At 46.2% G+C, this 27277-nt stretch overlaps 1 protein-coding gene across 2 annotated transcripts in view; it reads left to right on the top strand.

The window, feature by feature from the left end:
* COPG2 (COPI coat complex subunit gamma 2) overlaps positions 1-27277 on the top strand; it is a 156760-nt gene that overhangs the window by 78117 nt on the left and 51366 nt on the right. For both annotated transcript variants that reach the window (XR_010179341.1, XM_063926754.1), the window contains exons 12-14: positions 8122-8310; positions 8817-8912; positions 24077-24320. Coding sequence is in view for 1 of the 2 variants with exons in the window: in XM_063926754.1 (XP_063782824.1) it covers positions 8122-8310; positions 8817-8912; positions 24077-24320 (529 nt within the window). In the remaining variant the exon portion in view is untranslated. The remainder of the gene's footprint in view (positions 1-8121; positions 8311-8816; positions 8913-24076; positions 24321-27277) is intronic.

The following is a 27277-nucleotide window of genomic DNA, read 5'->3' as shown; positions in this document are numbered from 1 at the left end:
TCTTTAACCCAAATTTGGTGAAATTCGGCCCCTCACGGGCTCGGTGTCTCGCTCCGCTCGCCACAACTTTACTCAAAGTTAATAGTTTGTGACATGGATAGTAAATGAGGCAAAAGTTGTATTAAAAAAAAAAAAAAAAACCAACACATTTTTTGTGTGTCGGACTTTTCACCCTGACGGACTTTTGACCCTGTCGGACTTTTGACTGTCGACCATATAGTGTCTAACTAAGGTTTGTCTATCTTTTACCTGTCTGTCTATAGAAAGGTTTACATCATCTGGTGTGAAACAAAGGGCTTTCCCACCTCGTCATTCACTTGGACCGGTTGTTGCCGTTTCTGCAATATGGCCTTGAAAAGAGATTAAAACTACTATTTAAAGGTTCAGGTGTCTGCTTTTTCATGTGTCTTTCTTGCCTTTTAAACTATTAGATTTGTTGAACTTCAAGTTCTTTATCTGTGAGAGTGTCTTCCTGTTAGCGATCTCCACAGTAGACTTGTTTCTGTTATTGGCTGCTGCATCTTAGGTCTCCAAATAAGTTATTGCTCGTGACTTACGGGGTTATTCAGATCTGATCGCTGGGTTGCTAATTTTGCTGTCCTGTGTTCAGATAGTCGCCGCCCTCAGGGGGGGAGTGTATATTCGCCATGCAAATGTGCGATCCTATGTGTACACCGAGCTGCTAAAATCCACTTTGTGCAGTCTCTGCTCAGCCCAGGACTTACTTCTCCAGTGCGACGGAGCTGACGTCACAGACCCTCCCTGAAAACGCTTGGGCACGCCTGCGTTTTTCCGAACCGTCCCAGAATATGGTCAGTTATGACCTACAAATGGCTTTCTGCTGTCAATCACCTTGCGAACGCCCGTGCAATTAGAATTTTCGCACCATCCTGTTGCTGGCCGGCGATGTCCTTTGTTGTTGTACAACGCGTGTGCGCATTGCGGTGCATACACATGCCCAGTTAGTGCCTGATTGCCCGCTGTGCAAAAATTTACAGCAGCGATCAGATCTGAGTGACCCCCTTAATTCTGTAACTGCACTCAGAATTACCTGGGAGCAGGTCTGTCCATTTGTGAATATGTGATGCGCGTGCAACAGATCAGTGTGAGCCTCCTGGGTGTCATGCCATGGTTCCTTTTGTTTAGTATTTGTGCCAGATAATTGGTTTCAGTACTCATGTTCACAAAATGTTACACATTTAATATATTTGCATCCAGATATGTCTGTTTGGGACATAGTGTTTGCTTCCTCAAGGACAGCTTCGGGATGTCCTGTGTCTTCGAGATGGGATTTTTGCTCTTGCGTTAATATCCTTTCTCGCCGTCCATCAGATGGACACTGTACACCTTCCCTTTACAATTTTTGTGTGTGTTGCAGTAGTTCATTGTTTCAATCTCTGTTTCCCTCATTGGGATTGCTGTTCTCGTTAAAGTACTTTATTTTTATATTTATGACTTATCTGAAAGGGCTTTTATACAAATACTGAAGTGCCAAGCAGTCATTGGGGTATAGACGGGAAACAGCTTGAGCTATTTGACAGTAAATGTAACCTGCCCGGACTTCCGGTTCCGGCGCCCATGTGAGGAGAAGCTGATTGCTGCAGCTCTCCTGCACCCTCGGTAACTGGAGCACACAGCGCCTCCCGCTCGCGGCTTTTCTCCGCACCTGGCGCACACTACCTGTGGGAAAGTGCTGGGGACTGGATGGAAAGGTTTCTGTCCTCCCCCATGCCCCCTAAAGCCCAGAGATCGATGTCTGAAAAACGGCTGGGGGAATCCAAGATGGCCACCGCACCTAGCTCACAAACGAGTCTGCAGGCTGCTGGCAGCATTAAACAGGCTTCTGCAAAACACATTTCTCCCTCAGGTGAGCCTGACTGTTCCCCTGCCTCTCCAGTGACTTATGCTGATGTAGTGAGAGCTGTTAGGGATGCCATGGAGCCTATCATGGATGCACATGCTGCTAAAATGCAGCAGGCAGTAAAAGACCTAAAATCCCAAATCAAGCAGTTATCTAAGACTGTTCTTACAAATGAACAACGGCTGGGGGAGACTTTTCAGGATGTTGGGGATCTTAAGCACAGATATGATGAGCTCCAGAAATCTCACTTCCAGCTGCTGAACAAGGTTGACGATCTTGAAAATAGATCGAGGAGATCGATCTTCGGGTGCTGGGGCTCCCTAAGTCACTGAAAGGTCCTGATTTGACTTTTTTTTTTTTTTTTTTTTTTTTTACAAACGTCCCTCCTTGATTTGTTGCATATCCAAGATGAATGCACTGGCTTAGTAATTGAGAGAGCCCACAGACTGGGTCCCCTACACCTTCACCTAATAGCAGACCACGTGTGGTTATATTTAAATGTCTGAACTTTCTCCATAAGGAGGCAATATGGACGGCATCCAGGAGGCATAGGAATTTACAATGGGAGGGAGCTCGTTTGGCCATTTTCCAGGACTACTCCGCGGAGGTATCCCGGGCACGTCTGGAATTTACCCCCCTTTGCTCCCGTTTGGTAAAGGCGAATAAAAAATTTTGCTCTGCTCTTCCCTGCAAGACTACGCCTGTTTGATGGAAATTCTTTCCGGGACTTTACAAATCTTGCAGATGCAGAGGCTTATGTTTCTGAGGCATCCAAGGCAGATGACGACTCCTCTCAGGCGGATGACACCCTGTATCGCGATGGCTGAGTATTGCTGCTGGACTTCTCTGTTTCCGGTTATGTCTGCCAATTTAATTACTGCTGTAGAATCTGCTGCAGGTGTTTTTTCCCCCAAAAGAGACTTTGGTCTTATACAGCGGGCTGAACCTTTTTGCCTTGTTTTCTGTTTTAGATTTTTCTTATTCATCTGTTGTCTTTTTGTGGCTATGTAATCTTTCTAGAATGGTTATATATGCTTAGCGGAGATATCTTCCCCTACTTCTTATGTGTCAGGCTGCGTTTTTCTTTTTCTGTAACATGCTCTGTGTGCTCTGATATTTTCTTGTTATTTTTCCTATATATATTTTCATATACTATGTTGCCGAGGGTGGGTAAGGGCGCCCCCTCCCTCATTTTTTCCTCAGGTTTTCATAATTCTGGCTGGCTCATTGGCGGTCTATGACGGCCTCTGTGCTTGCTTGAACCGGTTGTTCTCGTTTTCTGAAGTTATGATTGTCCTTAGCAGGACTTTCTTTCACAATGTTAATGTTATATTTTGTGTGTTTTCTATGTTTCTGTCCTTCTTTTCTTCTCCCCCTCCCCTTCTCCTCCTTATGTGTCCACCCCGGTATGATTTGTATCCGTTTTTCGGCGGCTGTAGATATCATGATTACTGCGCAGGTTTTCACAGTTCATTTGATGCATGGCTAGTTTGAGTGTCTGCACGTGGAATGTGGGAGGGATCAATTCCCCAGCTAAACGCAGAAAGATTTTGCTCTATCTTCGGAAGGTGGGGATGGATGTTGTTTTCATTCAGGAATCTCACCTTATGCCAAATGAGGTAGTAAAACTGAACACTATGGGTTGGTCTGTGGTAGCCTCTTCCTCCTTCTCTTCTAAGGCTAGGGGAGTGATTATTTTAGCACGGCACACGATCCCTATCTCTGTCCATGCGATTTTAGATGACACTCAGGGTCGGTATGTACTGGCAGATGTCACATTGTATGCATCCAGGTTCCTACTTTGTAATATTTATGCTCCCAATCAGTACTCTAAGCAATTTTACACGAACATGGTCACTAAGCTACTAAGATATTCTGAAATTCCTATAATCTTGGGTGGAGATTTTAATTTATATTCTTCTCCAACCTTGGATAAATCCCCCCCCCCCACCTCGCGCTCCCCCCTCGTTACCACGTATTGGTATCCCTTATATTTGCTCGCAGTTGTCCTTAGTGGATGTGTGGCGCGCATGCTACCCATTAGAAAGAGAATTTACATGCCTCTTAGCTGCGCACCACACGTTCTCGAGGATTGATTATCTGCTGCTATCTGACTCTTTTTCTCAAAAGTGGCGGACTCTAAAATTGAGGATATCTGTATTTCGGACTATGCTTTATGCTGGATGAAATTGATGCTCCTCTCAGAAAAATCCCCTTTTCGCTCCTGGCACTTCCCCTCTCATTTAAGTGGCTCTCTGAAATTCCGCTCCTCATTAGATGCAGCGTGGCTGGATTATCATACGCATAATGGAGAAACTCTTAGTGAGGATCCTGCTCTTTTCTGGCAGGCGTCAAAATCAGTTATTCGGGGGCACATTATGTCCTATAGTAAAAAGAGGGATTTAGATTTGAACTCACAATATTTGGAAGCCCAGGCGGCTCTTACTCACTCTTTTCAGGAATTTAAATCCTCCCCCTCCCCTTCTACTAGGGAACGATACCTTACACAAAAAACACTGTTTGACACCCTCCTTTCTCAAATGGAAGCTAAATATTCATTTTCAAGAGACTGTGGCATTTACAGATATGGCAATAAGTCTGGCAAACTGTTATCCCGTTTGTTAAAAGGCAGACACCCTAAAGTGGTCATTTACTCTCTGCTCACCCAAGGTGGGGAGAGAGTACGGACCTCGGCCGAGATTGCTGAGGTGCTACAGTCTTTTTATACCACTCTTTATGCACGTCCTGTTATTAACCAGACCCACAGGTCTAGCTTTTGGTCTTCTACTGATCTGCCTCAAATGTCAGAGTCGCACTGTACCTCTCTTCTTGCACCTATCACCACTGAGGAAGTTTCTTTAGCAATAGCTGGACTGAAGACTGGGAAGACTCCGGGCCCTGACGGTTTTGCCAATGACTACTATAAAATTCTATCTACTAGACTGTGCGAACCTCTTTCTGTCTTATTTAATTCTTTTATGCAGGGTGCTTCCTTGCCCCAATATTTTAATTCCGCAGTCATAAAGGTTATCCCGAAGCCTGGCCGGGATCCTGAGTCTCCCAGTTCTTATCGTCCGATCTCCCTTCTAAACACGGATTATAAATTGTTCACTAAAATCCTCTCGAATAAACTTAAATTCATAGTCCCTGATATAGTTCATACAGACCAGACTGGATTTGTCTGGGGTCGGCAATCAGTGAGCAATATCCGAAAGGTCTTGACTGTTATGCAGGCCTTTCAGCTTTCCAAACCCACTGAAACTAATGTATTATTGTCACTTGATACCGAAAAGGCGTTCGACCTGGTCACCTGGGACCATCTGTATGAAACGCTTCACCGCTTTGGTGCACCTGAGGACTTTGTCTCTCTTATTTCCCGATTATATGAATCTCCCTCCACTCAAGTTTTGGGGAATGGTATCCTCTCATCCCCTTTTCCAGAGTGGCACACGTCAGGGCTGCCCCTTGTCACCTTTATTATTTGCCTTAGCTTTAGAACCCCTAGCTGTTTCCCTGAGAAATTCTCCCAGATTTACAGGCATAAAAATAATGGACACCATAGTAAAATTATCACTGTATGCTGACGACATGCTTCTATTTATTTCTCATCCTGATACGTCCATCCCTGCGATTGTCTCCCTGATTGAACAATTTGGTTCCTTTGCGGGATACAAAATTAATATATCTAAACCCGAGCTTCTCCTCCTTTCAGGAGACTCTTCCCTCTTTTCATTACACCCGGTCCTGTCCCGATTCCCAGTGGCTCGAGATAGTCTTAGATATTTAGGGGTTCAGATCCCTACTTCCCTCCCGGATCTATATGCGGTTAATTTTGGTCCTATTTTGTCCAAAGTGTCTAAAATCCTTACAGACTGGGCGTCTTTGCCCTTGTCTCTTATGGGTCGCGCAGAAGTTATAAAATCTGTTGTTTTTCCCAAGATTGCTTATTTTCTTCTTATGCTCCCTATTGCCCTTGTTGAGAAAGATGTCCTTTTTCTTAAACAGTGTTTCACTAGATTTCTATGGGCAGGTAAACGACCAAGAGTCCCCTACGCTAGGTTACAACTATTACGTGAAGAGGGAGGTATGGGAATCCCGGATCCTGTTTTATTTAGTAGAGCAGCGATGTACCGGTATATCACAGATTGGCTTTGGGGCAGATCAGTATTTACGAACTTGCCACTTGAACTGGCCGTATTCCATCCTTGCTGCACCCTTACACACCCCAAACTCCCGTCTCCCATCTGAGATAAAACATAATATTTTATTTTGGCATACATATCGAGCATGGCAGGCCACTCACACTAAAGCCCAGAGAAAACCTGACACCTCTCTTCACACTACGTTTTGGGGTAACCCATGTTTCCTTCCTGGCCTTGATAACGCACATTTTTTGAGTTGGAGAGAAAAGGGGATCGCAGCTATTAGAGACATATACGACCCAGGAGGCAACGCAGTGCTTTCTTTCTTTCTCTGATATCCAGATAAAATTTGGTATTTCCCACCGGGAATTTTTTATGTACCTGCAGGCAAGACACTTTGTTCAATCCCAGTCTCACCCAATGATTTCTGAGGCTACCACAGACCGCTGCGCACCTTAATGGTGCTTACTAAAGATTGTCCTTACCATCTTAGTTACTTCAGAAACACCTTTAGGGTCTCATATAGAGACCGGCTCTGGGATTCCGCGTTGTCTTCATGGTCCAGAGATATCCCCAATATGGGATTGTGCGCTGAATTGTTAGATAACATTTTACCCACTTTTAGGTTCTTACACTCTGCCTCTTTGCAAGAGGTTCACTTGAAGACGCTCCAAAGGGCATATATAGCGCCTAATCAGAGGGCACACATGGTCCCAGACGACACAGGCTGTTACATCAAATGTACTGCGCAGAGTGCCACCTTGTACCACAATATGTGGTCTTGCCGGAAAATATCTAAGTTTTGGTACAAGGTGGTCGCTTATCTCAACACAGTATTTAACTTACGGTTAATAAAACGCCCGAGGGCTTGTTTGCTACTTGATTTTAGGGAGTGGTCTCTTGGGCCTGAAGATAGAGACATTGTTCCGGTACTCTCTGTTATCCTTACAATTGCCAAGAAACAAATTCTTAATAATTGGATCAAACCGTCTACCCCTTCTTTGATGGCTGTGAAACACATGACCCTCCGGATTATTTATTTTGAGAGGCGTGCTACTCTTCCTGATATTGAATTGGGGGTCAGGCGGTTTGCCAAGAAGTGGGAGAGGTATATTGATACTCTAGACCCGGATGTACAGTCTTTCATATATAAACTTTTTGAGACCACAACGTGGTATCTATATAGACAAATCGATAGGGCCTCTTGACAACCTAGGCCCATGTACTGTTCCTTTGGGACCCCCTGCTGTTTTCTTAGGAAATGCAATTATATTAATTTGAATACCCCATGCTGTATGTTTAGTCTAATGCCATATGGGTACTGAACCTTCTCTTTGGTTAGAAGGGCTAACCATGCCTGAATTACTTCTTTAATATTTTTACTTAGGACTTCTTTTGCCGCTACTCATTCATGATATGAATATACTTGTATTGTTTTCCCCATTTGTCCCCCCCCCCCCCCCCCCCCCCCCTCCTGTCTGTCTTCTTTACTGACCTCTCGGGTATACTGATGTCCTGTGAATCCTCAGGTAGAATTGTTTGTTTAGCCTTAGGTATATGGTGATTTCTTATGCTAAGACGCACGTCGGTAATGTCTTCATCATTTCCTTGACCTCACGTAGGTTAAGACTGTTTATCCTTTACCTCTTACTCAAGCCTACAAGTATCGACTATGTATCTGTGGTTTCACTGATGTGGCTTAAAAGCACCTTACGATGGATTATTGTAACTATACCGGTTTCTCTCCGGTTTTTGGTATGTCTGTATCATGAAGGTCTTCCCTGTTCTTGTATTTCTATAAAAATCTAATAAAAATTGTTGAATTAAAAAAAAAATGTAACCTGCCCAAGCTACTCTGCACTCTATACACGTGGTAATACCAAGTGGACTGTAAGAAAAGGAATTATAAAAAAAAATTTTATATTTTTTTCTGCAAATTTCACTAGCTGGGAGAGATTATTGTAAGGGGAAAAAAAAATTGTTTTTGTTGATTCACAATAGGGCTCTACCTACAGCTTTAACATAATATACTTTTAGCATACAGTATGTCTCTCATTGTAGATCACTCATGAACACTACAAATGATTATCTCAATATGTAACTTTGTTTCTCCACTAGGTGGCAATGAAACACCCTTCTGCAGTCACTGCATGTAACCTAGACTTGGAAAACCTCATCACTGACTCCAACCGTAGTATTGCAACCCTGGCTATCACCACTCTGTTGAAAACCGGAAGTGAGAGCAGTGTTGATAGACTTATGAAACAAATCTCCACCTTTGTGTCTGAGATCTCTGATGAATTTAAAGTAAGCAAGCAGACCATGATTATTTTTTGATATGTCCTTTCATTTTTAAGGTACAATACTTTCCATCACAAAAAAATCTAGACTATAAACAATTGTTTTGAAGAACCTTTTGAAGGCTTCAATAAAATGCTATTCCAATCCAGGATATTAATTTGGGATATTTTTAGAGAGATGGCATACATATAACGGCGTAACCGATACTGGTGGCTAGACGCAGTAGTGGTTTTATATTGTGGATGTAGAACTGTATGGAGGGTTTTTGACAAACGAGAAACAAGTTTCCAGTACAAGTACAGACCTGAAGTGGAGGGACATTTTATCAAATATTTAGAAATGGAAGTTTCTAAAATCAGAAATGATAAAGCCTAATATATATTTCAACAATTGCATGCCGCTGTTTTTATTTATTTATTTTTTCTACACACAATAAAATTAAGCTGTTGACAGGAAGACAAGAGCACTCTTAATTGTATTTGTCAAATGTTTTGTATATTATTATTTTTCAGGTAGTGGTTGTACAAGCGATCAGTGCCTTGTGTCAGAAATACCCACGCAAACACACTGTGATGATGACCTTTCTGTCCAACATGCTCAGAGATGATGTAAGTAATTATGCAGTCCTTTAAATGTTCCTCTGTTCTTGTATAGGGCCTAATAGTCCATTTGCGAGTTTATGCATATGGCATACAAACTCCTTCCCTATTGTGCGTCTGTGTGGCCGAATGTGAAAGGACCGAGACTCCCTGTGGCACCTTTGCACGATGTAATAATGAGTGGTGCGTCCTTATGTCACCATTGGTGGCAGCATCGAAACTTGCATGAGCCCTATAGCAGATGCAGTATCTCCATCTGGCCAGGGCCTTCTATGCTTGTGCATTGCAATTCCAATAAAACTGCTATAATACGTCCACTGAACAGACTATTTTACGTGCACTACTAGCCACCTCCCAGTCCTGGACAGGAATGCCCATCACTTTTCTGCCACGCTTCTGATACCGTCTGTTCCAATTGCAAAAGCACCTTGTGTGTCCACTTTGTGTGGAGACTCCGGAATTTTCCACACATCCACAGTTGCAAACAATCGCTCAACTATGTAATCACTGGGGTTGTGTGCGGCTCTGAGCTTAGTGTTCAGATAAGCAAACAAATTGCTATTCCATATGCTTAATACCAGTGGCATGTGGTGAGGTCAGTGGCTGGTGAGGCACTACAGCCATAATGTCCGCCGGATCCTGTCGATGACCACTACCGCCGCCGAGCCAATGCCCGCTACTGCCTCTGAGCCGATGCCTGCTGCCACCGCCAATGGCTTACAAACTTGCCCACCATCAACTGACCCAGCCCTCCGCCACTAATTTACATCTCAGTCCGATGCCGCCAATGCCCGCTGCCTGCCTGCCTGCTCATCATACTTGTAATACAGGTTGAGTATCCCATATCCAAATATTCCGAAATACGGAATATTCCGAAATACAGAATTTTTTGAGTGAGAGTGAAATAGTGAAACCTTTGTTTTCTGATGGCTCAATGTACACAAACTTCATTTAATACACAGTTATTAAAAATATTGTATTAAATGACCTTCAGGCTGTGTGTATAAGGTGTATATGAAACATAAATGAACTGTGTGAATGTACACATGTACACACACTTTGTTTAATGCACAAAGTTATTAAAAATATCGGCTAAAATTACTTTCAGACTGTGTGTATAAGGTGTATATGAAACATAGATGCATTCTGTGCTTAAACTAGCGTCCCATCACCATGATATCTCATTATGGTATGCAATTATTCCAAAATACGGAAATATCCGATATCCAAAATACTGCTGGTCCCAAGCATTTTGGATAAGGGATACTCAACCTGTATATTGTACTTTCTGCTGCGGGGTACACTGGGCTCCACAAGGAATGGACAATGGGGTGTAGAGTAGGATCTTGATCCGAGGCACCAACAGGCTCAAAGCTTTGACTGTTCCCAGAATGCATAGCGCCGCCTCCTATATCACCACGCCTCCCTGCACAGGATCTCAGTTTTGTAGTTTGTGCTGCAGTAGCAGGCACTTAACAGAGGGGCTGCTCCAGGCAGCCCTAAGAAGAGCTTTTTTTCTGAGGAAAAAAGTGAAGACTTCAAGGGCAGCAGCGGTGTTACATGTCAGTGGACATTCACGGCTGCAGCTCCAGCTCTCCCCAGCGCTGCTGTACACTCCCGAGCCCTGGTTGGCGGGTAACTACAGCAGGAGGCTCCGGTTTTCTTCTTGTCAGGCACACACGACGGGGGCTCTCCGGGATCGCGTGGCCGCGCTTCGGGAGGTGGTAAGTGGGTCCTGCTTGCGGGACCCGGTCTTTATCGCGATCCGGCGCGGTCAGTGGGAGGCGGGCCGCGCGCTGGCCACTGTGGCAGTACAGGCGATCCCACTAGATCACCAGGGCATGGGACAGGTCAGGTTTTCTCTATAAACCGTTTTATTAGAGCCCGCAGTACCCGGTGGTTTTGCCAACAGGGGGATAGAGCTTGGACCTGAAGCCCCTCCCCCAGCGCACCATTTCCCGCAAATGTTCCCACCCTGGAGCTGCATATCTGTCTTTTCCTCACTCCCAGTCAGTGTCTGCGGCGCCATTATCCCTCAGCTCACTGTTCCTGGGACTGCTTGGGCAAATCCTCCTATGTAAAGCCGCCTGGTTGTCAGTGCTGTGACTTTACAAGACACTTAAGTATTCTACCTGCCTTTTTTAGTCAGTGTTAGTTAAGAAAGAGTGCATTTAGTCAGGGGTTCCTAGTACAATTACCCTGTGATATACATCCAGTTCTTACTGTGTACTGTTATATCTATTGTTATATAGCTGTGTAAGCTAGTCCAGTGCAGTATTGTTGTTAGTAATAACCTCTGCATTGTACAAACTGTGACTATCTGTGTGTGCATTTGATAGCTGAGTGGTGTCCATTTTGTGTCTTTCAGGGGTGTTAAGGGGAATTTGGGATCAGGTATTACTAGCGTGCACTGCACTTGGCCAGATATATATTTATAGAGACACCTTAGTGCTATTTACTGAGTCGTGCAAGTTGTATTTTGTATTGTCTGTCTGCATAATGAGTAAGACACCAGCAAAGACTAAAAAGCAGTTTTCCTACCATGTCTGTAACTGTATTACATGGATCTACACTCACTTCTCTTACTATTATTTTTATCATAACTGTTTATAATGATATTATCCCAAAGACTGCAAATTTGAATCATGTCTGTGGTCAGCCAAATACTGGCTTTGTTCACTGTTGTAAAGTAAGATGTGTTATACAATTGGTCAGCACATGGTGATTATAAAACAGTATCTGTGGAGCACTGCAAGCATTGTGAGTTCAGGCTCACCTGCAGCAGCTTTGCTTAATTCACTTAGCCACACCACAATTGGATACACCCGATCTCATCTGATCTTAAGGCCCATACACATTAGACGATGTCGCTCTGTGAGCGGCATCGTCTAACGTCTTCCCCTCCCGGGCCGGCCGGCCGGCGGCCGCCTGTACGCACTGAGCGATATGACCGCTCATATCGCTCAGTGACGTCACGCCCCCGCCAGCCCTGCATGAAGGTCGTGGACGACAGTCCACATCCTTCATGCATGCCCTACCGACAGCGACGATCGTTGCCGACCCGCGGGGCCGCGCATCGGTCGTCGCTGGCGGCATACACACTTAACGATAAAATGAGCGACGTCGCTCAAGGAGGGGGAAAATGAGCGACGTCGCTCATTATATCGTTAAGTGTGTATGGACCTTTTAAAGCTAAGCAGTGTTGGGCCTGGTTAGCCACCTGGGAATACAAGGTGCTGTAGTTATTTTTAAATCTACAGCCACACCACACTGGATTCGGGACCCATTAACTAAGCTGTGGTTAAGCAGCAAATTTCTCAGGTTTTTAAGCCTGTGAGTGGTCACATTTAGTTTCAGACTTCTAAGAATTATTATACCTCTGAATCAGGATATATCTGGATATATGTATATGGGTATATAATATATATGTGTATGTGTGTATGTATGCATATATGAAATATATATATATATTTTTAAGGTCTGAGTATGTGTGAATATACATTGTTGTATGTGTGTGTATATGTATATATATATATATATATATATATATATATAATGTATAATATGCTGACATTAAAAATCTATTTTGCAATAAGCAAGACTACAGTGGCGCAGTTGGTCGGCACACAGTGCTTATTAAACAGTATCTGTTGAGCACTGCAAACATTGTGAGTTAAGGCCTCACCTTCCCAGATCCCCAGTGGCCTAATGGATAGGACACTGCCCTCCTAAACCAGGGATTGTGGGTTCAGGTACCATCTGGATTGCAAGTCACTACAACAACCATTTCATCACCAGAGTTGATGTTTAAACAGCAGCTTTTGCTTATTATTTTTACAGGTAGCTCTGTAGCCAAGTGGTTAGGCTTCCTGCCCACAATGAACATTGTGATTGCATGGACACTGGTTCAGATCCTGGTTTAACAGGTGTAATATATAGATATAATAAAAAAAAAAAAACATGGTAGGACACCATTTTTAACGTTACTTCCTGGGTCTTTGCTGGATGTTGCTGCCCTACAACACTCAGCCTCTGGGGGAGCGGGGGGTTGTTAGGAATTTAATTTATTAATTGTTTTTGACAGCATGTCTCTACAGGAAGATTCACTATTGCTGGAAACCACATGCACTATAATGCAGGTTTATACACAGATTACTTCCGTGGTGTACTTACTGGTCGGGGTACATGATCACTAAGTCTAATGCATAATCAAACAAGCAGCTTCGCTGCAGAGTTGGTCACACAGTGTGTCGGACAAATTCGACTGCGCAGACAGACCCTTACCGGTCCTCTTTGGGGGGAATGTACTGCCTAAGAGGAAAAAAAATTACTGTTTCAGCTAGATTGTTGCGGTCGATTCGCCGCCAGCCCTCATAGCACCAGGCCAGTACGTCAGGTTCTCAGCGAAGGCTGAACAATTTCCAATGAGAGACAATTGCAATTATTGGGCGTTTAACTACCTATCGGAGTGTACCCTACACAGCAGTAGGGCTGTTGCTTCGCCCTGCTTTGGTAAGGGTTTGAGGTAACAAGGCTATAGTGGCAGGGCGCTCCAGTTCAGGTTTGCCCTAAATAAAGACCACCTTACACTTTTTGCTGCCTACAGCTTCTGTGAAGTTGGCAGTTGGTTCTTGCGTCTCAGCTTCGCTAGTGGTGCACAACGTCCACTTTGGCTTCGTTCCAAACGAGAATAGATCGCAGACCGAGTGGGGGGGGGGGAATCTGATTTCCTACCATTGTCTACGCGAATTCCTGAATGATTCCGTCTCAACGATTTCAATTCCTAGGTATGATTCTCGATACGGTAAATCAAAGAATTTACCTACCCGAACAGAAGTACAGGTCATTCGTCATCTGGTACAATTAGTGCTCAAGCCTCGCACAGTCTCGGTTCATTTGTACATTCGCCTATTAGACACAATTGTGGCGGCTTTTGAAGCGCTTCAGTTCGGAAGACTTCACTCACGTCCTTTTTAACTGGATGTGCTCGCAATGGTTGGCTGTGGCCTAACGAGTACAGTGTCTGCCTGCAATGCATGCCAAAAACATTGGTCGGGCTCGCTTCTGCAGATTCACCGCAGGGTGAAGTGGTCTCCAAGGGCCAGGGTGTCTCTACTCTGGTGGCTCAAAGTACAGAATCTAACCGCAGGGAAACGGTTCGGCGCCTGGAATTGGATAACTCTCACGGCGGACGCGAGTCTCAGAGGTTGGGGAGCTGTAGTTCAAAATTTTCAGCTCCAGGGTCTCTGGGCGGATCACGAAAGATTGCTGTCTATAAATGTCCTGGAACTCCGGGCAATTTACAATGCGCTACGACAAGCAGTGCACATGCTGCAGGCTCAGGCTGTTCAGGTGCAGTCAGACAATGCGACGGTGGTCGCATACATCAACAAACAAGGAGGAACGAAAAGCCGCATGGCAATGCGGGAAGTAGCTCGAGTCCTCAATTGGGCCGAGGTGATTTTGTCGGCAGTATTCATTCCGGGAGTGGACAACTGGGAGGCGGATTATCTCAGCTGCCGGGATTTTTATCCAGGATGTGCATTAAATCCAGAAGTGTTTCACATGCTGGTCCAGAAGTAGGGTTACCCGCAAGTGGACCTGATGGCATCTCGCCACAATTATCAAACGCCCCAGTACGTGTCCAGAACGAGAGATCCAAAGGCAGTGGCGGTGGATGCTCTCACAATCAAGTGGCCATATAGTCTCGTGTATCTGTTTCCACCGTTTTCCGCTGCTCCCTCTGTTGCTAAAACGGATCAAAAGAGAGTCCGTCACAGTCATACTAGTGGCGCCTCATTGGCCTCGGAGAGCTTGGTTTTCGGATCTCCGCGGTCTACTCGCGGACGTTCCTTGGCCGCTCCCACTGCGTCCGGACCTGTTACAACTGCGTCCGGACCTGTTACAACTGCGTCCGGACCTGTTACAACAGGGTCCGTTCTTTTTCTCAGATTTAGCGCGGCTGCGTTTGACGGAGTGGCTGTTGAGACAGCCCTCTTAAAAAGAGAGGGCATTCCAGAATAGGTTATACCAACCATGTTACGAGCTAGGAAGACGGTTACGGCAGCTCATTATTACAGAATTTGGCGTGCCTATATAGGTTGGTGTGAAGTTCGGAAGTTTCCGACATCATCTTTCGAGTTATCCCGTCTTTTGTTATGTCTACAGATGGGGTTAGATGGAGGTCGGCGTTTATCCACACTAAAGGGGCAGATATCTGCGTTGTCAATTTATTTTCAAAGAAGATTGGCTCTATTGCCGTCGGTACACACCTTTATGCAGGGTGTCCTCAAAGTACAGCCTCCATTTCACTCCACTAACTGCGCCATGGGACTTGAATCTGGGTTTACATTTCTTATAGTCTTTTTGCTTCGAACCCTTACAACAAGTGGATATTAAGTTTCTCACTTGGGAAACAATTTCTCTCCTAGCCTTAGCTGCGGCAGGGCGGGTTTCAGTTTTGGGTGCCTTGTCATGCAAGCCACCATATTTAGTGTTTCATAATGACAGAACGGAATTTTAGACGAATCCCGCTTTCCTGCCAAAAGTAGGGTCCTCTTTTCACATCAATCATCCAATAGTAGTTCCTGTGTTAACAGGAGATTCTGGAATTTTGGTTGTGGTACGCGCATTACAAGTTTATGTATTCCGAACGTCTACAGTTCCTAAGACGGATACGTTGTTATTCTCTATGATGCGGCTATGATGCGGCCTTCTAAGCAGACCTTATCCAGATGGATAAAACTGACCATACGTGAGGCTTACCTTCATGTTAGATTACAGCCGCCTACATCAGTAACAGCTCATTCCACACGTTCTCCGGGAATGTCATGGGCAGCTAGTCGTGGAGTTCTACGACACAGCTTTGCAGTGCGGCTACATGGTCTTCAGTGCACATGTTTGTGCGCTTTTACAGGTTTGATATTTTTGCGGCATCAGCATCTAGCTTTGGCCGTCTAGTGTTACAGGTGCCTGGCCGTCTAGTGTTACAGGTGCCAAACAGCTCTCCCGCCAAGGGGGGAAACTTTGGTACGTCCCTAGAGTACTCCAGTGACCCCTAGTGGATGAAAAAGAAAATAAGATTTTACTCACCGGTAAATCTATTTCTCGTAGTCCGTAGTGGATGCTGGGCGCCCATCCCAAGTGCGGATTGTCTGCAATACTTGTACATAGTTATTGTTAACTAAAGGGTTATTGTTATGAGCCATCTGTTGAGAGGCTCAGTTATGTTTCATACTGTTAACTGGATATGGTATCACGAGTTATACGGTGTGATTGGTGTGGCTGGTATGAGTCTTACCCGGGATTCAAAATCCTTCCTTATTGTGTCAGCTCTTCCGGGCACAGTATCCTAACTGAGGTCTGGAGGAGGGTCATAGTGGGAGGAGCCAGTGCACACCAGATAGTACCTAATCTTTCTTTTAGAGTGCCCAGTCTCCTGCGGAGCCCGTCTATTCCCCAATAGACCTTAAGGTAACTGAACACTGCTGACAGTGCTAAGACGTGATTTTCCGCCCATCGGAGAATCCTTGTGGCTTCTGCCATCGCCATCCTGCTTCTTGTGCCGCCCTGTCGGTTTACATGGGCGACTGCCGTGATGTTGTCTGATTGGATCAGTACCGGCTGGTTTTGAAGCAGAGGCCTTGCCAGACTTAGGGCATTGTAAATGGCCCTCAGTTCCAGAATATTTATGTGTAGGGACGACTCCTGACTTGACCAAAGTCCTTGGAAATTTCTTCCCTGTGTGACTGCCCCCCAGCCTCGAAGGCTGGCATCCGTGGTTACCAGGACCCAGTCCTGTATGCCGAATCTGCGGCCCTCTTGAAGATGAGCACTCTGCAGCCACCACAGTAGAGATACCCTGGTCCTTGGAGACAGGGTTATCAGCCGATGCATCTGAAGATGCGATCCCGACCACTTGTCCAAGAGGTCCCACTGAAAGGTTCTTGCATGGAACCTGCCGAATGGAATTCTGCTTCGTAAGAAGCTATCATTTTTCCCAGGACTCGTGTGCAGTGATGCACCGATACCTGTTTTGGTTTCAGGAGGTCTCTGACTAGAGATGACAGCTCCTTGGCTTTCTCCTGCGGGAGAAATACTTTTTTCTGTTCTGTGTCCAGAACCATTTACTGGGGTGCGAACCTGGTACCCATGGCTGTCCCGAGAATCTGCAGGTAAAAGGTACCATCAAACACAAAATAATTATTTATAAACTCAATCCCCTCCAGGATAAAATCCTTAAGTGATTCACTCAAATCACTTCTATCTAGAAAGAATGACACAGCTCTTAGGACACACAAGATTTGGGTGGGTGGATTGGAGGGACAGCGCTCACTGACAGCACTTCTTCAGGCAGGAAAATGGCACTGAACGCTGCTGTGTCTGCTCTGAGAAGCTCCGCCCCCTTAATGGCGCTGTCTTCCCGCTCTTCTGGAGATTATACTGGCCTGAGGAATTATGCTGGCAGCGATCCTGGGACTCTGACAGGCTTGGAGGTCAGTGTAGGCGTTGGCTCAGGGCGCCCCTCACAGCGCCGCACTATGTACCGCTGAGCCCCGCGCTCCATATCCTGTTGCCGCCATCTTCACACCGGCTCCCCGCTTGCAAGGGGAGCTGGTGACTAACTCGCCACTGATCTTCTGGCTCTGGGGGTGGCGGCATGCTGCCGGGGTGAGCGATACCCTGTGGCGGGGAACGTTCGATCTCCTCAGGAGCTCAGTGTCCTGTCAGCGGAGACAGTGGCTCAGACCCCGCAGGGCAGACACTACTCCCCCCACCCTCCCCCCTTAGACCCACGAAGCAGGGAGGCTGTTGCCAACAGCCTCCCTGTAAAATAATAAACTCTAAAAAATAACTTTACTAGAGAAAGTATGGAGAGCTCCCCTAGCTGTGACCAGCTCCTCCGGGCACATTTTCTAAACTGAGTCTGGTAGGAGGGGCATAGAGGGAGGAGCCAGCCCACACTCTCAAACTCTTAAAGTGCCAATGGCTCCTAGTGGACCCGTCTATACCCCATGGGACTAATTTGGACCCCAGCATCCTCTACCGACTACGAGAAAAGGATTTACCGCTAGGTAATTAAAATCCTATTATCCTTCTCTCAAAATATGTCCATCTCCTCGGGCACAGTTTTCCTAGACTGAGTCTGCAGGGGGGGGCATAGAGGGGAGGAGTCAGCACACACTAATGATTTCTTAAAGTGTCAGGCTCCATTGTACCCGATCTATACCCCATGGGAACTATGTTTCCCAGTCTCCCCTACGGACTACGAGAAAAGGAATTACCGGTAGGTATTAAATTCCTATTTCTCTGACGTCCTAAGTGGATGCTGGGGACTCCGTCAGGACCATGGGGATTAGCGGCTCCGCAGGAGACAGGGCACAAAAGTAAAAGCTTTAGGATCAGGTGGTGTGCACTGGCTCCTCCCCCTATGACCCTCCTCCAAGCCTCAGTTAGATTTTTGTGCCCGGCCGAGAAGGGTGCAATCTAGGTGGCTCTCCTAAAGAGCTGCTTAGAGTAAAAGTTTTGTTAGGTTTTTTATTTTCAGTGAGTCCTGCTGGCAACAGGCTCACTGCTACGAGGGACTTAGGGGAGAAGAAGTGAACTCACCTGCGTGCAGGATGGATTGGCTTCTTAGGCTACTGGACACCATTAGCTCCAGAGGGATCGAACACAGGCCCAGCCATGGAGTCCGGTCCCAGAGCCGCGCCGCCGACCCCCTTGCAGATGCCGAAGAGTGAAGAGGTCCAGAAACCGGCGGCAGAAGACTTTTCAGTCTTCATGAGGTAGCGCACAGCACTGCAGCTGTGCGCCATTGTTGTCAGCACACTTCACACCAGCGGTCACTGAGGGTGCAGGGCGCTGGGGGGGGCGCCCTGGGCAGCAATGAAATACCTATACTGGCTAAAAGATACATCACATATAGCCCCTGGGGCTATATGGATGTATTTAACCCCTGCCAGGTCTCAGAAAAACGGGAGAAGAAGCCCGCCGAAAAGGGGGCGGAGCCTATTCTCCTCAGCACACAGCGCCATTTTCCCTCACAGAAATGCTGGTGGGAAGGCTCCCAGGCTCTCCCCTGCACTGCACTACAGAAACAGGGTTAAAACAGAGAGGGGGGGCACTTATTTGGCGATATGATTATATATATATTAAGATGCTATAAGGGAAAAACACTTATATAAAGGTTGTCCCTGTATAATTATAGCGTTTTGGTGTGTGCTGGCAAACTCTCCCTCTGTCTCCCCAAAGGGCTAGTGGGGTCCTGTCCTCTATCAGAGCATTCCCTGTGTGTGTGCTGTGTGTCGGTACGTGTGTGTCGACATGTATGAGGACGATGTTGGTGAGGAGGCGGAGCAATTGCCTGTAATGGTGATGTCACTCTCTAGGGAGTCGACACCGGAATGGATGGCTTATTTAGGGAATTACGTGATAATGTCAACACGCTGCAAGGTCGGTTGACGACATGAGACGGCCGGCAAACCAATTAGTACCTGTCCAGGCGTCTCAAACACCGTCAGGGGCTTTAAAACGCCCATTTACCTCAGTCGGTCGACACAGACACGGACACTGACTCCAGTGTCGACGGTGAAGAAACAAACGTATTTTCCATTTGGGCCACACGTTACATGTTAAGGGCAATGAAGGAGGTGTTACATATTTCTGATACTACAAGTACCACAAAAGAGGGTATTATGTGGGGTGTGAAAAAACTACCTGTAGTTTTTCCTGAATCAGATAAATTAAATGAAGTGTGTGATGATGCGTGGGTTTTCCCCGATAGAAAATTATTGGCGTTATACCCTTTCCCGCCAGAAGTTAGGGCGCGTTGGGAAACACCCCTTAGGGTGGATAAGGCGCTCACACGCTTATCAAAACAAGTGGCGTTACCGTCTCCAGATACGGCCGCCCTCAAGGAGCCAGCTGATAGGAGGCTGGAAAATATCCTAAAAAGTATATACACACATACTGGTGTTATACTGCGACCAGCGATCGCCTCAGCCTGGATGTGCAGCGCTGGGGTGGCTTGGTCGGATTCCCTGACTGAAAATATTGATACCCTTGACAGGGACAGTATTTTATTGACTATAGAGCATTTAAAGGATGCATTTCTATATATGCGAGATGCACAGAGGGATATTTGCACTCTGGCATCAAGAGTAAGTGCGATGTCCATATCTGCCAGAAGATGTTTATGGACACGACAGTGGTCAGGTGATGCAGATTCCAAACGGCACATGGAAGTATTGCCGTATAAAGGGGAGGAGTTATTTGGGGTCGGTCCATCGGACCTGGTGGCCACGGCAACAGCTGGAAAATCCACCTTTTTTTACCCCAAGTCACATCTCAGCAGAAAAAGACACCGTCTTTTCAGCCTCAGTCCTTTCGTCCCCATAAGGGCAAGCAGGCAAAAGGCCAGTCATATCTGCCCAGGGATAGAGGAAAGGGAAGAAGACTGCAGCAGGCAGCCCATTCCCAGGAACAGAAGCCCTCCACCGCTTTTGCCAAGTCCTCAGCATGACGCTGGGGCCGTACAAGCAGACTCAGCTGCGGTGGGGGGTCGTCTCAAGAGTTTCAGCGCGCAGTGGGCTCACTCGCAAGTGGACCCCTGGATCCTACAAGTAGTATCCCAGGGGTACAGATTGGAAGTTCGAGACGTCTCCCCCTCGCAGGTTCCTGAAGTCTGCTTTACCAACGTCTCCCTCCGACAGGGAGGCAGTATTGGAAACAATTCACAAGCTGTATTCCCAGCAGGTGATAATCAAAGTACCCCTCCTACAACAAGGAAAGGGGTATTATTCCACACTATATTGTGGTACTGAAGCCAGACGGCTCGGTGAGACCTATTCTAAATCTGAAATATTTGAACACTTACATACAAAGGTTCAAATCAAGATGGAGTCACTCAGAGCAGTGATAGCGAACCAGGACCTCCATGTCCCAATTTGCCCTTCTCACCAAGGGTACCTCAGGTTCGTGGTACAAAACTGTCACTATCAGTTTCAGACGCTGCCGTTTGGATTGTCCACGGCACTCCGGGTCTTTACCAAGGTGATGGCCGAAATGATGATTCTTCTTCAAAGAAAAGGCGTCTTAATTATCCCTTACTTGGACGATCTCCTGATAAGGGCAAGGTCCAGAGAACAGTTGGAGGTCGGAGTAGCACTATCTCAAGTAGTTCTACGACAGCACGGGTGGATTCTAAATATTCCAAAATCGCAGCTGTCTCCAGCGACACGTCTGCTGTTCCTAGGGATGATTCTGGACACAGTCCAGAAAAAGGTGTTTCTCCCGGAGGAGAAAGCCAGGGAGTTATCCGAGCTAGTCAGGAACCTCCTAAAACCAGGAAAAGTGTCAGTGCATCATTGCACAAGGGTCCTGGGAAAAATGGTGGCTTCTTACGAAGCGATTCCATTCGGCAGATTTCACGCAAGAACTTTTCAGTGGGATCTGCTGGAAAAATGGTCCGGATCGCATCTTCAGATGCATCAGCGGATAACCCTGTCTCCAAGGACAAGGGTGTCTCTTCTGTGGTGGCTGCAGAGTGCTCATCTACTAAAGGGCCACAGATTCGGCATTCAGGACTGGGTCCTGGTGACCACGGATGCCAGCCTGAACGGCTGGGGAGCAGTCACACAAGGAAAAAATTTCCAGGGAGTGTGATCAAGTCTGGAGACTTCTCTCCACATAAATATACTGGAGCTAAGAGCAATTTACAATGCTCTAAGCTTAGCAAGACCTCTGCTTCAAGGTCAGCCGGTATTGATCCAGTGGGACAACATCACGGCAGTCGCCCACGTAAACAGACTGGGCGGCACAAGAAGCAGGAGGGCAATGGCAGAAACTGCAAGGATTCTTCGCTGGGCGGAAAATCATGTGTTAGCACTGTCAGCAGTGTTCATTCCGGGAGTGGACAACTGGGAAGCAGACTTCCTCAGCACGACCTCCACCCGGGAGAGTGGGGACTTCATCGGGAAGTCTTCCACATGATTGTGAACCGTTGGGAAAGACCAAAGGTGGACATGATGGCGTCCCGCCTGAACAAAAAACTGGACAGGTATTGCGCCAGGTCAAGAGACCCTCAGGCAATAGCTGTGGACGTTCTGGTAACACCGTGGGTGTACCAGTCGGTGTATGTGTTCCCTCCTCTGCTTCTCATACCTAAGGTACTGAGAATTATAAGACGTAGAGGAGTAAGAACTATACTCGTGGCTCCGGATTGGCCAAGAAGGACTTGGTACCCGGAACTTCAAGAGATGCTCACAGAGGACTCATGGCCTCTGCCGCTAAGAAGGGACTTGCTTCAGCAAGTACCATGTCTGTTCCAAGACTTACCGCGGCTGCGTTTGACGGCATGGCGGTTGAACGCCGGATCCTAAGGGAAAAAGGCATTCCGGAAGAGGTCATTCCTACCCTGGTCAAAGCCAGGAAGGAGGTGACCGCACAACATTATCACCACATGTGGCAAAAATATGTTGCGTGGTGTGAGGCCAGGAAGGCCCCACGAAGAAATTTCAACTCGGTCGATTCCTGCATTTCCTGCAAACAGGAGTGTCTATGGGCCTCAAATTGGGGTCCATTAAGGTTCAAATTTCGGCCCTGTCGATTTTCTTCCAGAAAGAATTGGCTTCACTTCCTGAAGTCCAGAAGTTTGTCAAGGGAGTACTGCATATACAACCCCCTTTTGTGCCTCCAGTGGCACTGTGGGATCTCAACGTAGTTCTGGGATTCCTCAAATCACATTGGTTTAAACCGCTCAAATCTGTGGATTTGAAATATTTCACATGGAAAGTGACCATGATGTTGGCCCTGGCCTCGGCCAGGCGAGTGTCAGAATTGGCGGCTTTGTCTCACAAAAGCCCATATCTGATTGTCCATTCGGACAGGGCAGAGCTGCGGACTCGTCCCCAGTTTCTCCATAAGGTGGTGTCAGCGTTTCACCTGAACCAGCTTATTGTGGTACCTGCGGCTACTAGGGACTTGGAGGACTCCAAGTTGCTAGATGTTGTCAGGGCCCTGAAAATATAGGTTTCCAGGACGGCTGGAGTCAGGAAAACTGACTTGCTGTTATCCTGTATGCACCCAACAAACTGGGTGCTCTTGCTTCTAAGCAGACGATTGCTAGTTGGATGTGTAGTACAATTCAGCTTGCACATTCTGTGGCAGGCCTGCCACAGCCAAAATATGTAAATGCCCATTCCACAAGGAAGGTGGGCTCATCTTGGGCGGCTGCCCGAGGGGTCTCGGCTTTACAACTTTGCCGAGCTGCTACTTGGTCAGGGGCACACCCTGGCTGAGGAGGACCTGGAGTTCTCTCACTCGGTGCTGCAGAGTCATCCGCACTCTCCCGCCCGTTTGGGAGCTTTGGTATAATCCCCATGGTCCTGACGGAGTCCCCAGCATCCACTTAGGACGTCAGAGAAAATAAGAATTTACTTACCGATAATTCTATTTCTCGTAGTCCGTAGTGGATGCTGGGCGCCCATCCCAAGTGCGGATTGTCTGCAATACTTGTACATAGTTATTGTTACAAAAATCGGGTTATTATTGTTGTGAGCCATCTTTTCAGAGGCTCCGCTGTTATCATGCTGTTAACTGGGTTCAGATCACAGGTTGTACAGTGTGATTGGTGTGGCTGGTATGAGTCTTACCCGGGATTCAAAATCCTTCCTTATTGTGTACGCTCGTCCGGGCACAGTATCCTAACTGAGGCTTGGAGGAGGGTCATAGGGGGAGGAGCCAGTGCACACCACCTGATCCTAAAGCTTTTACTTTTGTGCCCTGTCTCCTGCGGAGCCGCTAATCCCCATGGTCCTGACGGAGTCCCCAGTATCCACTACGGACTACGAGAAATAGAATTATCGGTAAGTAAATTCTTATTTTTTTTTGCAATGTTTAGTAAAATGAAACCTATTCTTAAAAATTCACCCACTGAACTGTGCATGGTCTCTTGTAACATTTGAATCATTTTGTAATTTTGACAGTTTGGAATCAAGGATAAGTTCTAAGTTAATAAAACAAGGATTGTCTATAATACAGTGGGGCCCAATTTCAGTGGGGGTTACAGTGTGTGTTTATTTCATATGTGTTTCAGTCTGTTGTCTGTGTTAATATAGTTTTAGTTAATTTAATTTGAATACTTATGACTTGCTTATGTTTTGTTCTCTTTGCAGGGGGGTTTTGAATACAAACGAGCTATTGTGGACTGCATCATCAGTATTATAGAGCAGAACCCGGATAGTAAAGAGTCTGGACTTGCCCATTTATGCGAGTTCATTGAGGATTGTGAACACACAGTGCTTGCCACCAAGATACTACACTTGTTGGGCAAAGAAGGTCCACGCACACCTACCCCATCCAAATATATCCGTTTCATCTTCAACAGAGTAGTGTTGGAGAATGAGGCTGTCAGAGCAGGTAACGAAGTTTTGAGAATATATATAGCTCCTGTGTAGAATAATATATATATATATATATATATATATATATAACGAGGAAAGGGCGGCACTTGGGTTTCTCAATGATAATGTGAAACAATGTATTGAAACATTGGCTCGTTCTTGCTGCCTGTTTGTATTATTTTGAGAGTGCCGTATTTTCTTTTCTGCATTTGATCCACTGCCTGGAACAGGGGGTGTGGATCATTAAGTCGACAGTGTTTAGGTCGACCACTATAGGTCGACAGTCACTAGGTCGACAGGGTTTCTAGGTCGACAGGTCAAAAGGTCGACATGAGTTTTTTGTGTGTGGTGTTTTTTTTTTGGTCGTTTTGTCCGTACAGTGACCGGGAAGCCCAATTAGTGCACCGTGTCCCCTCGTGCTCGACACAGATTACTATTCCCAATCGTAGTCCACGTGGATTGTGAAGTATGAAAAAGTAAAAAAAAAGAAAAAACATGAAAAGCTCATGTCGACCTTTTGACCTGTCGACCTAGAACATGTCAACCTAGAAAGATCTTTGACAAAGCTGCCTGGAGCAGCGAAACGCGTCAGCGAGATTGCAAACGCTACACTTGACTGAGACTTGTGGAACTTTGGCTCCAATTGCCAGGAGCTTGGAGTATTTATTGGAAAGCAAACCACCAAGGTACCAGTGCATCAACCATAGGAAGTTGCCATGTGAACCAGGGACTTCGCTACAAATGCTTGGAACCTCGCTATACTTAGGAACCATTGCTACGGACCCACCATTTAGGAACACAAAGCTGGTAACACCATATATATGGACATTTGCGTACCCTTTGCACTAAATTGTGAACTGTCCACTCCACTTTAAGATAACAGTCTCGGTCAATCTACTAGCAGTCTATAAAGTGTATTGGATTTTTTATGCCTACATTCACTACCTAATATAGGGAGTATATTTATGGTTAATGTACTTTTAGCACATTAAATTGTCAATTTTATTATTATCTTTGTCAGTGCTGTTTTCCATTTTTCCATTTTCTATTGCTGGGGGATTGACTACCCCCCATTATACAGCTGCTAAGAAGGGCATCCCATTTTAGCACCCATCAATATATACTTGGTATATATTATTCTGCATGTCGACCTAGAAACCCTGTCGACCTTGAAAACGTCGACCTAGTGACTGTCGATCTAAACATTGTCGAACTAGGCACTGTCGATCTTCAGACCGGATCCCGGAACAGGACCACTGTGAGGGCACTAAGTAAAATACTGAGCCACTTGCATAACTGTAGGTTACATTGGGGATATAGACGGGTGATGAGGGGAGCCTGGAACTTTAAATTTTGAAGTTGGCTCCTCCCCCTCAATACTCCACCGGTCTCCATTTATATTAGGTGCCCGAGGGAGCCGGGTGTTAGTTTGTTCTCTGTATCTTACAGTATACAGTATATCTATTGGTTAATTATATATTCTTTTGCTGCATTTTGTGTTCAACATTTACTTGTGTGTAGTGCCTCCTGTATGTCTCCACTGTCCCTTCCCTTTTCTCACCATGGAAAGGTGTTGCATGCACTAAATGTAAGAAGACATTTTTACATGCACGATTAGATTGGGGGGCTGTGTGCAATGCCTGTGAGTCAGGCTAGCGTGTTAGTTCATCCGCCAGCGGATCCACCGTCCTGGGTGTCTACGCAGGTGGGAGCAATGTCTGAATTGTCTCAGCAGTTGACTGCCTCAAGCCAGGTCTCCCTACAATAGTGAAGTGTTGGACCAGGGGGCTGGTCCTTCTTTAGGTCCTGTTCTATCCTCTCAGAAAGTGGAGCCAGGAATTTGCGCACTCCAAACAGGGTTTAGTCCAAGTTTTTTCCTCTCTGAAACAGATGTTAGAATCCTCTTCTAGGAGTTCGGACAGTTCTGTCAGATGACCATCCCAAAAGAGACAGTCATTTCTACAGTCTGGTGAGGACTCTGATTCGAATTCCTCTTCTCAGGAGTAGGAAGGGAGGTTCTCAATGAGGTTGCCTCTCTCCCAGAGGTGCTATGTACTGATGCACAAGACGTGGAAGCTTTTGATAAAGTCAGTCTGCCATGTGCTTAAGCTCTCGAGTTCCGACGTGGTGGAATCTAAGGAGACTTCACTTTTTAAGAGAACGAAAAATATTTTGGTGAGTTTTCCCTCTTCCCCTCAGAACAGTTGTCAGCCGCCTGAAAACATCTGGATAAGAAGTTCCAGATGGTACAGGCTCTTAATTGCTCTCTACTCTTTCTGAAGACAAGTCCATGTGGGAATTTCTGTCCTTTGATGAACCATCCATTTACCATCTATTTAACAGGATGACTACTCCGTTTCCAGGTACCACTTTCCTTCGAGATGGGTTGGATAGGAAACTGAACTTTACCTTTTAAATTTATTTACTCGGCGGCTGGAATCTCTCTCCAGACGATACTGGTGGCCACTTGGGTTACAAAACATTAAAAAAATGTACTGAGCAGTTAGTCTACTGGTTTCAATCCAAGTTGAGCTGATTTCTTTAGCAAAACATATCATGGAATCTGCAGTGTATCTTGGGGACACGGCACTTGATGCAGACAGGCATATTCGGGAAATTCTGCTTTGGCAGTGACCACTCATCATGCCTTGTGGCTCAGGGCTTGGCAGGCGGAAGCGGAGTCCAAACATACTGTGGAGGCACTTCCATTTTCTGGGAATGTGCTATTTTGCCCGGAGCTGGAAAAGATGACTGCCCTTGCTACAGGGGATAAGAGTACTTTCTTGCCCTCTTCATCAGCGGCTTCCCGACCGATGGTCCTATTTGGGTCCATGTTTTGCTGCAACCCGAGAGGAGCCTTATTAGCTGCCAGAGGAGGGAAGTCCTGGAGGCATCAGTCCAGTCCTCTCTGCCATCCAGATCTGAAGCCCAACCTGGGACTCTTACGATTAGCACTCAACTGTTTATTTTTAA

The sequence above is a fragment of the Pseudophryne corroboree genome, chromosome 6 (genome assembly GCF_028390025.1).
Source record: "Pseudophryne corroboree isolate aPseCor3 chromosome 6, aPseCor3.hap2, whole genome shotgun sequence".
Classification (NCBI taxonomy): Eukaryota; Metazoa; Chordata; class Amphibia; order Anura; family Myobatrachidae; genus Pseudophryne; species Pseudophryne corroboree.
Note: the sequence above shows the minus strand (reverse complement) of the source record. Positions and strands in the feature narration are given on the sequence as shown.